The 12,569-nt window shown below is 36.5% G+C and overlaps 1 protein-coding gene across 2 annotated transcripts in view; it reads left to right on the forward strand.

Moving 5' to 3' along the window:
* Positions 1–333: 333 nt before the first annotated feature.
* Positions 334–12,569, forward strand: part of VEPH1 (ventricular zone expressed PH domain containing 1) — a 216,003-nt gene continuing 203,767 nt past the window's right edge. For both annotated transcript variants that reach the window (XM_036122400.2, XM_078069976.1), the window contains exon 1: positions 334–471. In XM_036122400.2, coding sequence (XP_035978293.2) covers positions 334–471 — 138 coding nt within the window. The remainder of the gene's footprint in view (positions 472–12,569) is intronic.

Genomic DNA, 12,569 nt, shown 5'->3' on the forward strand with positions numbered 1-12,569 from the left:
CAAAACAAGGGAAGAGCTCATTCGAAGGTCATCAAGTCAGGATCTGTTACTCTATGCACATTTCCAAAGTCTTTCCCCCCCCCCCCCCGCCCCCCCTCTGCTGGGCATCAAGTTCATATTCTGAGCTCATGCCATTCTACTAGCAGTTTTATCCTATCATTTGTTTCTTTTCCAGAGAGAGTCAAAGAAGACCTCAAATTCTGGAGAAAAATGACCTTTCAAGGAATACAAAGTATACTTCCTGCCGCATGTTTTTTGTCTTACTAACTTCTGATGACTGAAACATATGGTCCTGGGCCTGCAGAAAGTCCATTGATTATCAAACTCCTCATCATGCATCAACTGTTCAGACTGGTCTTAGGACAAAAAGATCTTTCACGAGCTGGGGACCTCTTCTCCTTAGATGACTCCGAGATTGAAGACAGCCTGACAGAAGCTTTGGAGCAAATTAAAATAATTAGCTCATCTTCGGTAAGTCAACTAGTTTTTAAACTAGACACCCGAAATGACCTATTCCAGAGCCGAATGACTGTACATATGTTGGGGGAAAGGATCTTTGCATGCGGAAAGAGGAAGGACCACTTAATACTGGTTCCTTTTAACCCAGCTCTGTGGTTTAGTTTGGCGTCTAAGAAATAACACAAGGGCAATCATTGACTTAGGAGGGCAGCGAGGCTGCCTTCTGCCCACCCCTGGAGACCAGAACTCTGGAAATTTCAGACCAGAGTGGAATTATCACAAAAGGCTTATCTAAGGGCTGTTTTTCTAACCTTGAAATGACACGGAGAGGAGAGGGAGCAAATCCCGGGAAAAGCAGATGGGCCAGGCTATACAACAGCATCAGTAAACATAGCAGGGTGTGTGGAGGAGGGTGAATAATGAAAGAAGGCAGGATGACACCTCCTGACATACAGGTAATAGGAGACAAGGACAAGGATCACTCTGTTGCCAGAAGTGACAGTTGCCCAGGGCTTGATAACACTGATTCTATGTATTTCTATATAATCGCCATTAAAAAAAAAAAGTCTCTCATTTTACTCCTTTTTCTATACCCACCCATTTAATTCAACTCACCCATCATTGGCCCCCAGTGTGATCAGACAAATTTAAAATCCCCATCAAACCTCCCATTCCTTTGTTTCTCCTCAATGTCAAGATTATATATTCTGAAAGCACTTCCCAAAGGGGGTGGATGTGCATGCCCAGTGTGGTTTGCTTTTGCCCTTCTTCGTTGTGCTTGGACCCTCCATGACATTAGTCCCATTTCAAAGGCCAACTCTCCCGGGCATCTCTTGCGTCCTCCCAGCTCAATAGCGTTTGCTATCACTTGGCACAAACAGCCCCCCCGGGCAGAGGAAAGAGACGGGACTTGAGCCATAAAATACTGAATTACCAAATGTGTGCACATTTCACAGATCACAGCTTTCTTCCATGTTTTAATGAAGAGATGTTTAAAAGGCATACCAGCATCCAGCGCAGCTTCCTCCCCAAGACAGTCAGCCTGCTCACTTATTGGCTGCCATGAACACACCATGCCCCCCCTGTGGCCAATGAGGTCATTGCCCAAACACTCTTTTCGCAGCTAATGTCTTTGACAGCAATTATGTGTCCACATTTTTTTTTTCCCCCAGAATGTTAATCAGCTTAGTCTGACTCAAAACACAAAGTATTCCTGGTACATTGCCACTTTCCGGGCAGGATTTGTGTGCTATTTCCAGCAGCCCCATCCTTCACACTCTTGTGGAAATGAATTGGCTGAATATGCCACTGATTTTCATCTTATCTAATAGAAAAAAAATATATATATATATATTTTATTTATATATATATATAAGCTCCATATATATAAGCTCCCTGAAGCCTGTTTCCACTAGAGGTCACTACTGTCAGTGATTTCTTTAGTTTTCTTCATCAATTGCTTATTTTAACAGATGTCAAATTCAGAATTTTAGGACCGGTAAGTTCTGTTATATATCCCCACTCTTAACCACTAAGGCAGGCAGGTCCCTTGTCACCAGGAGCACCGTCTGTCCTTTTAGCCCTCCAATCAGCATCCCACCAGACCAGCAGGGCTGGAGAGCTAGTAGTTCTCCTGTGGTCTTCCCCTGCTAACTTCAGTCACCTCTCATTTCTTCCATTTCTCCACCTGTAACAGGGGCATGAGCAGATGGGTGGCAGAATAAAAAGAATTCGTTTTTAGAGGGATTGTGCAGATCAGTCCATTTTTCTGTTACTCAATCCTAGTTATAAGCATGTCTCAGTATAGAATTCCTTCTCCCGCTCCATTCCTTTTAAAGCCAGTTCAAGTTTCATTATTCCTGAAATGGCTTCTAGTGATTCTAGTTCTTAGTGATTACTTCTTTCTAAAAATACATAGTTGTACTTTGGCATTATACTCTGTTCTTATAGAAAATCATCCATTCATATGACCTCCTCCAGGGCAACTTCTACACTAGGGAATCCCAGATCTATGTTTTCAGCCTTGGATCTCTCCCTCAGCCTCAAGCCCCCAGTTGATACCCATGATCTCCAAACTCAATCTATCTGAATTAGAAGTTATCATCTTTCTTCCAGCTGTACTATCACTTTCTTAGATCTCCAGGTTTGCAACCTGGAGTTACTCTTGACCTTTTTCTCTCACTCTCTCCTTTCCCTGTTGTTCTGTGGATACTGCCTGAGAAATGCCTCTTCACTGGCTCCTTCTTTTCCCTTCCTGCTGCTATCCCCCTGGCTCAGGCCATCAAAACAGTTTTGATCTTCTTGCCTTTGATCTTACTGTTCTCTAGTTCAATGTACTAACAGTTACCTGATCAAACTTCCCAAAGAAGATTTTATTGCATGTATCCCATTGTTCAAAACCTTTCCATGAAGCTTCAATGCCCATGACATTCAAATGACCAGTGCCAGTGATCAGTCCACTGAACGACCATGTCTACTCTATGGCTCACGTCCCTGTTACCTGTATCCCATATTTCCCTTATTAGGGCTTTCCTAATGACCCTGGATCTCAGTAATCAATTCTACTTCTCAATTCCTCTTTACAAACAAAGAACTGGAAGGGATCTTCTAAATCATCTTTTCTAACTTCTTTCCAGCACAGAAATCCCTCCTTTAGGATTCCTGACAAACAGGTGACCTCTCTTTCTACTCTTGCAATGATGAGAACATAGTAAGTTTCTGATATTTTTTTCCTACTCCTCAATTTTCCTTTTATAAATTTCTCCTTGCTGTTGCATGAAGCCTCGTTGGAGCCTTCAGTCAGTTTTCTACCTTGTCCTTGCCAGGAGAGCAGAGAGGGAAAAAGTGGGGGCACCTGACTATGCCAACCAGATCTTCTTTCCTGGTAGTTCTAGAAAAAAGTCAGCAGAGGGTTATTTGTCATGGTGATGGTGCTCCAAAGAGATAGTCCTTTGTTACGGTTATCCAAACTTTTTCTGTTGCTTATGACCAATCCTAACCTACAAAGAGACCATTGCTGCACTGTCAGAATTTTAAATTGTTAGTGTGCTCCTCCTTTCAGCCAGATGAAATCTTACTCTTTGTATTTTCTATACATTGTTCTTTGGTCTGTTCATTGCCTCAACAATCAAAAGAGCATAATTCTATTCCTATAAGAACTTTAAACATATGAAGATAGGTATCAGAGATCGCCTCTAGCTTCTCTCTACTCAGCTACACATCCTTAGTGTCCTAGTGTCCCTACGTTTTTCCATGACAAAGAAGGAGCCTATGGCAGAGAAAGGTTACACTACCTCACTTTTCCAGACTTAGGTCTGGAAGCTCAATTTTGTCAGTACGTGACAAATACTATCCTAGTGGTGCTATCCAAATGCAAGACTGAGTGCTGGTTTACCGATTTACAATGAAAATTATAATTCATGTCAGTCAGAATTTGTGTGCTTCCATCCGGTCTATTTACCCAGTCTTTCTCTAGACAATGGATACTATCATTGATTAGGTTTCCTCCTCTACTAAAATTACATCCAGTCCTATCTCCCTATATTTAACTCACCTGTAGTCATGCGTGTACAGATAACATGTTGGGTTAGCCCAGTAGCTGGTTAATCCCACTCATACGAGGGGATTTTTTTTTCACTTAATCCTCAAAGGGCAATCTTGTTTCCATATTCTTGGAGGACGTCCTATTGTAGCTCCCAAGTACTGCCTACATTCTCAACATTCTGGTTTCTTTCCCCTGGAATCTTCCTAATTCATTATTGTAATTTTTCAAGGCCAAGTACTGAAACCAACTGCTTGGAACAATTGCTGGTAATAGTCAGATACTCTGTTTCTAAAATTCCTTTTCGACAGTAACATCACACAATTGGCCACATTTATCCTGCCATGTACCAGAACCCTCAGTTCGAATCAAGACTTGTAATTAGAGAACTTGAAAAATAAATTGTATGTGTATTGTGTCACATTTTAAACCAGTATAATAATATTCTTGTCTTCAGGCCCTCATTCCAGGATATTCATACCTTTTAAAAATTATGATTCTGTCCAATATATTAGTTCTCATTCCCGTCTTTGTAGAATCTGAAAATTTAGCAAGCAAGTCTTCAATCCTTTCCCTGAAGTCACTCGCACAATCACTGAACCTTCCTAAATTCCATTCTACAGTCCATGCCCTCTTTTCAACTAGTTAGTCCCAAACACCGCTGGGAGATAGTTTGTCCTTATGCTTTGCTTTGAAAATGCGACTGCTCACTCAAAATTCTCTCCAAGTTCCCCAATGCCCTTAAGTTTTGTCTTTTCATGTCAAGTCCTTTCTGGACTACTTTCATCTCCTACCCATTTCTTCTACTACCCTGGCTCTCCTCCCAGACTACTTCATCCCTATCCACTCATCCTCTTTTCCCACTCCTCCTTCCCCACCACGTTCCCTTTGCCTAACCCATACACCCACCTTCCAGTTCTCTTTACTGTTTTTTAAAAACCAATAAAAAATGTTAAGCACACACAAATTGCCCAGTTTTAAAAATTAGATAGAATTGAAATCACCTGGATGTTTCTCTCTGCTTCAAATTTCCTCCCTTTCCTCCCTAAGTAACCAATATCCTGACTATGGTATTTATCCATGAATGTTTTATTTCTTTGCTACACACGCATAGCTCAAACATTATTTGTAGCATTGTAGTCCATGTTTTTAAATTTTATATAAATGGTATCATAAGTTTCAATATAATGTTTCTGAGGTTTATGATGGTACAGGTAGTCCTAATTCATTTCTTTTTTGAGGGATGGAGTGTTCCACTCAATGACTATGCCTCAGTTTGGTTATCCATTCTTCTTTTGATGGCCATTTACTACTTAAACAGTGTTATAGTGAACATTCTTATAATCAGTGTTTTAGGCAAATGTGCTAGTATTTCTAGCAAAGACAACTAAGAGTGAAACAACGTTTTTGGGGTTTTATATACTTCCGGTTTCTGATATGCCACCAAATTTCTCTCCGCTGTAGTTGTGCCTACTTACATTCCCATCAGCCGTGCTTGAGCCTCCCAGTGGCTTTACATCTTCACCAATGCTTGCTGTGATCAGATTTTTTCAGTTTTTGTCAATTTAAGTGAACCATATCAATTGTTCTTTAAGTTTGCACTCCCCTCATGATTGGGAAGGGCAACAGATCATTTTTTCGTGTTTATTCGCTATTTGTCATTTGGGCTTCCTCTTCAGTATAGTACCTGTTCACAATTTAAGTTTTTTTTCTTTCCATTTTTCCATTGAGGTTTTTAAAAAGACTTTTCTTATTAATCTGAAGGAGTTTTTCTATATTCTTGTACAGATCCTGTCATGTATGCATGTTGCATGTCTCCTATTCCTAATGTAGCTTGCCTTATACCTTTTACTGTAATAAGTCCTGATATCTGGTAGGACAAATATCCCCAAACTTCCTTAAAATATTAGCTTCTCAATTTTGATGAATGATTCTGTCACTATCTTGATAGGAATTTTATTATATCTATGAATTTATTTGAAGAAAATTAACATCTTTATGTTACTGTCTTCTTATCTTTACTTAGATTTTCTTAAATATCTTTCAATAAAGTTTAGGATTTTTTTTTCTTAAAGATCTTAAAAGTCTTATTAGTCCTTCTGCCCTTTTTTATTTTATTTATATTCAATTAGCCAACATATAGTACATCATTAGTTTCAGATGCAGTGGTCAGTAATTCATCAGTTGCGTATATCACCTAAGTCCTTTTTAAAATATGTAAGTATTTTAGATTTTTTTTTGCTGAGATTATAAATGCATCCTTTAAAAAATTATTTTCCAATTATTTTTTCAGATGATTAAAACAGAAATGATACTTGCATCATGATCATATATCCAGTAAATTTACTCAACTCTCTTATTAATCCTAATGTCTTGTTTTTCCCCACTTATTCAGCAATACTTATTAGGCACTTACTATATGCCAGATACTGTACCAGATGCTGGGGATACAAGAGTAAGAAAAATAGAGAAATCTCTGTTCCCTTTTATTCCTGTTTTTCTAGGAATTGATTAATTTTATTAACTGCTTTTTCTGCTCTTTTGAAGTAATCCTATTTTCCCTTTTAATCTTGTTAATGTGGTGCATTATAAAAATCAATTTTTAAAATATAAAACCATTATAACATTCTGGGATAAAGTGAAGTTTGACATTAATTTTAGTACATTTCCTGATTTGGTTTGATATTTTTAAAGAAGCTTTGGAACCATGAGATTGGCCTACAATTGTCCTTTCTTCCACTGTATTCCTTGGCTTTGGTATCAAGTTATATGTACTTGGTCATAAAATGAGCTGGGAAAAGTTTCCACATTTCTGTTATCTATAAGACTTTTATAAGATTGTGGCAATCTATTCCTTAATTTCATAGAAAACTATAAAACCCTCTTGGCACCATGCAGTTTTTTGGGGGGCGGGGTGCTGGTCAATTTTTAAATTACTGATTTCATTTCTTTGAAGAAAATTGGGGGGGCTTGCTTCAGTCACTTTTGGTAAAATATCTTTTCTAGGAAATTGTATATTTTATCCCAGTTTTCAAATTTATTGGCATAAAACTTTTTTTAAAATTTTTTTGTGTGTTCTGCTGTATCTGTATTTAAGTGCTCTTTTTCACTGATTTTTTTCATCAATACATTCAGAGCTTTGTCTTTTTAAAAAGCTTTTAGTTTATTAATCATTTGTATAGGGTCTTTTATTCGATTTCATTAATTTCTTTTTAAATGTTCACTTGTTTTCCTCTTTGATCTTTTTCTGGTTGTTTTCTATTCTTTTTCTAATCCCCTCAGTTATAGGATTAGCTTATTGTTTATTGTCATTGTTTATTTGCTTTACTTTCTTATTTTCTGGTATAAGCATTTGAGACCCTAAATTTCTTGCTAAGTACCGCTTAACATCATCCCACAAGTTTTTGAGATATAGTATTTTCATTATGAATTCTAAATTCTTATTTTGATTGTGATTTCCTCTTTGACTCATAATGACTTAGAAGTTTGTGCTTTAATTTCCTGAAGAATTTTTGTAATCTTTTTGTTGTTAAGTTAAAATTGAGCTGCATTGTTGTTGGACAACATGAATGGCATGATACCACTCTTTTAGGAGCGCTCGAGAATTGCTTTGTCGCACAGTTTATGGCCAATCTGTGTAACTAATAATGTAGCACTTACTATGTTCTAGGACTTTTCCTAAGAGCTTATCACATGTTAATATATTCAGTCCTTTCAATACATTTCTGAGATAAGTGTATAATATTATCTCCATTTTATAGGTAAGGAAACTGCAGCACAGAGAGGTTAATAATCTAACTTGTCCAAGATTATATAGCTAGTGAATAACTGGGCCAAGAATCAAGCCCAGAGAATTTGGATTCAGAAACCTCTAAGCCACCACACTATCCTGACCCTTTAGATGTTTTGTTTGTGTCTGAGAGGAATGTGTATTCTTGAATTAGTGAGTATAAGGTATTAAGTAAGTTGATGAAAGACCTCTTTTTGATTGTATTGTCTATGTTCTCTATATTCTCAATAAATTTGTGTTTGCTTAGACAGCCAAACGCTAAGAGAGGTGTTTAAAAATTTCCCACTATAATTTTGGGTTTGTTGATTTCTCCTTGTAATTTTGTCAAGATTGCTTTATAAATTTGGGAGCTTTTTTTAAAAATTGAAGTATAATTAACATACAATGTTACATTAGGTTCAGTGCACAACATATTGATTCAATAATTTTGTACATTACTCAGTGCTCCCTACAGTAAGTGAAGTCACCATTTGTCACCATACAAAGTTATCACAATACTGTAACTACATTCCCTATGTTGCACTTTTCATCTCTGTGACATTTATTTTATAACTGGAAGTTTGTACCTCTTAAATCCCCTTATTTTACCCATCTTCCCACCCAGCTCCTCTCTAGCAACCACCGGTTCTCAATACTTGAGTGTTTTTTTGTCTGTTTGTGTTCATTTGTTTAGTTTTTTAGATTCTACGTGAGTGAAATCATATGGTCTTTGTCTTTCTCTGGTTTATTTCACTTAGTCCATCCATGTTGTCTCAAATGGCAAGATCTCATTCTTCTTTATGGCTGAGTAGTATTCCTCATGTGTGTGTGTGTGTGTGTGTGTGTGTGTGTGTGTGTGTGCTTATTATGTATTAATACGTTTAGGATTGTTATTTATTCCTTGGAGAACTTTTGCTCTTATTATTACAAACTGTGCAACTTTATTCTGATAAGTTTTGCCTATTTTCTTTGGAGTAGTTGCCTATTTTCTCTTTTTCTAGCCTTTTATTGTTTACCTTCTCATGTCCTTATGACTTAAATGTAATTTGTAAACACCATATAAGTAGATTTTTTAAATAATTCAAATTGAAAATTTGCCTTTTATTGGTAAATTTAGTCAATTTATATTTATCATGATAAATTATATATTTGGATATATTTCTCCATTTTACATTTCCTGATTTTCTAAATTTCTCTTTATCTTCTTTTCTGCATTTTTTTAGTTGAGTGAAACTTTATCCTTTCATTTTCTACCTCTATTGGCTCTGTTGGTTTGAAAGTTACATTCTATTTCTATTTTTTTGGTAGTTACCTTTAAAATTTTAGCAAATATAGTTGCCACATATTATCAATTCCAAGACAGTTTTCACCTATTTATAACTCTGAAACAAGTATATATTTTATAATTGATTACAATCTTACAATCCCTGTTGGCCAGGTATTAAGCATAATAAAGTTGCTACTGCCTACATGTGCATAAATTTTCCATAGCTTTTCATATTAACCTTCCAACTGAATTAGGTACATTATTGTTACTCCAAGCATCAGGTTAAATGTCCACTTAAAATGCTTCCAAAGCTTCTAGATTATAATGTGCTACTGAAACAAACACTTATTGGGTATGCAGGAAGGCATAGAAGGAAGCACTAGAGTATAAATTTTATATTAGTGAACAAAATATTCATCATTGCAGGAATGATAGGAATTCCATGTTTTCTTGCAAAATAATAACTGGGAGCTTTATGGAACCTAAAAAAGGATGTACTTTTTTGTTACTGAGATCTTTGTAAAATACTGTCTATTATACCACAATAAGTAATGCAACTGAAAGCAGGAAAAACAGGCAATTCTCTTGGAAGACATGAAAGAAATTTCAAAGAAATAAGAGGCTAGCCAGAACTATCAATTTATGTCTTGCATAGAATTCTCTTTAAGACCTGATATAACCCACAATTTAATTGGCAGTCTTCTCTCTTTCTTCATAATGGAAGATTTATAATTGACACCATCTTACATTTGATGGATTACGATGATGTCTAAAGTTATTCAATAGTTCTCTTCTCCTATTACCATCAGGACCTTGGAATACTTTCATGCCCCTCTTATATATTAGTGTTAAGCAGCACTTTTTATTTCACCTTAATACCCTTGAAGCTATTCTTTAAAATTACTGATGTTTAAAAAAATTCACCCAATGTTTGTTTCAAGCACCTAATATTTCCCCATTTTTTCCTCACTGTTCTTTTCCCCCATTGTCTTCCTCTCTTTTTTCTTCTGCATCCAAGTTTCCACTTTCTGAAGTATACATATTAAATATCCCTTCAGTGAAGATCTATTAGTGATAAACCCTCTCAATGTTTGTCTTTTCCGAAAAGATCCTTGTTTGCCCTTAACTTTGAATGATGACTACCTGGGCATGGATTTCTAGCTGGATAGTCTTTTTATTTCTCAGTAACTCCTACCATTGCTGTTATAAAATCCTCTGTCAGTTTGTCATTCTTTATACCTAATCTACTTTTTCTATGCTTTAATATTTTCTCTGTCTTTGGTGTATTCTATGGTTTCATTATTATGTGTCCAGATGTGGTTTTATTTGTATATCCTTACTCAATCCTCATTGCATTTTGTGAGATTGAGGTTCATGTTTTTGTCATTTTTGGAAATTTAAAAAAAATCCTATATCAAATACTCTTTTCCATCTCATTTTTCCTTCTGGAAATTCTATTTACTCACTCATTTATGCATCCCACAAGTATTTTTTTGAGTACCTATTATCTTCTAGACATTGGGAATATAATCATAAACAAAGCAGACAAAACCACTACCCTCACATCCTTCATATTCTCTGAATTTATCCTCCATGCCTTTTGACCTCTTGTATTTTCCATCTCTATGAGATACATTATGTTTTCATTTCCTCAGCTCTATATTCCAATCCACTGAGTCTTTTTTTCAGCTGGATCTTATCCACTATTTCATTCATTCACTGAGTTTTTCATTTCTAGAAGTTTCATTTGTTTCTTGTTTCTTTTTGATACCTTTTGTTCCTCTTAAAAGAGACTTGGTTTTTGTTTATAAGAAGAATTTTCCTTGATACATTGAATCATTTTGAACATCTAAGTGCATAATTTGAGGTCAGTAATTCCATTATCTGGTTTTTGATAGTCTAATATGCCCCAAGTTGTACATGCTGACATGTGCTCATATTGTCTTCGTTCCAATGTTTTATAAGTTTGGATTTTTGATTTTGGTTTAAATAGAGTTTCAGTCATGTGAGTACTGGATGGTTTTACCTGAGTGTTCACCCCTCAGAGTAGTTGTATGTTTGTTTCTGCTGGGAGCCCCAGTGATGGTATCAGCTCTGGGATCATTCGTCCTGCTGGTGTTGTTAGTGCCTCCACCTTGGAGATTCTTAGAAAGGTAGAATAAGTAAGGTATGTATACATGCGTGCTCTTGAAAGCAGGAAAAATGATACATATATAAATATATTATTAGTATGGATGCCATGTAGAATGTGACAGTAAGAGGAGAGTAAGTGTGTGGTCTTTTTGTGCTGTACATTATGAAGTGGTTGTGAAATGAATGTATAAAAAAATTGTACACATAAGGAAATATTTGTAACTCACTGTACGTTATAACATTTATCTGCACTTACTATGTGCCGGATACTGTTGTAAATCCTTTCCCTACATTAACTAATTTAATCCTCACAATAGTAGTAAGAGATAGATATTAATAATATCCTGATTTTAAGGATTAGGCAACTGAGGTACAGAGAGATAAGTGATTGCTCAAGATTGCAGAGCTGGTAAGAGCAGAATATGACTTTGAGCACAGGCAGTCTGACTCAAGTCTATACTTTTTTTTATTTAATTTAATTTTATTATGTTATGTTAATTACCATGTTCCATGATTCATTGTTTGTGTATAACACCCAGTGCTCCATTCAGTACGTGTCCTCTTTAATACCCATCACCAGGCTAGCCCATCCCCCCACCCCCCTCCCCTCTAGAACCCTCAGTTTGTTTGTTTTTTTTAATTTTTTATTGTTATGTTAATCCCCATACATTACATCATTAGTTTTAGATGTAGTATTCCATGATTCGTTGTTTGTGCATAACACCCAGGGCTCCATGCAGAACGTGCCCTCTTTAATACCCATCACCAGGCTAACCCATCCCCCCACCCCCCTCCCCTCTAGAACCCTCAGTTTGTTTCTCAGAGTCCATATCTCTCATGGTTCGTCTCCCCCTCCAATTTCCCAACTGCTATGATATGCTCTCTCTCAAGGAAGGGAGGGAGAAATGATCCTCAAGACGTTTTCCTTCTTCTCTTCCAACTTCTACTCTTATGCCATTCCTACCACTAAATACTTTATTTCAGAGGTTCCACATAACCTTTAGCCAGCGGGTCATCCCCTGAAGACTGTTTACAGCATAAAGAAGTCTGATTGGTTTATGGTTTATGGATGTTGATGTGGAGGTGTGGTGTCTATAGCTGGGTAGGGGTGACCTATCCTGGTAACTAGACTTGGAGCAGCACAATGTGTCAATTTTTCATTGTCCCACCCTTATAATTTGACCTCCCTACCGCTTTAGAGTAAGTTACTTAAAAATTAACAATGACCAGGTTACTGTGAGAATGAACCTCTAAACCCAGTTTGATGGGTTTGATACTAAATAGATCTGGTTCTCAGAAGTTACTGATTTTAATATGCACAGGTACTGATTCAATGTTGAACTCAAACATAAACACATATGTATGCACATATATATTTCATAAGAGCAGGGTGGAATGTG

The sequence above is a fragment of the Halichoerus grypus genome, chromosome 1 (genome assembly GCF_964656455.1).
Source record: "Halichoerus grypus chromosome 1, mHalGry1.hap1.1, whole genome shotgun sequence".
Classification (NCBI taxonomy): Eukaryota; Metazoa; Chordata; class Mammalia; order Carnivora; family Phocidae; genus Halichoerus; species Halichoerus grypus.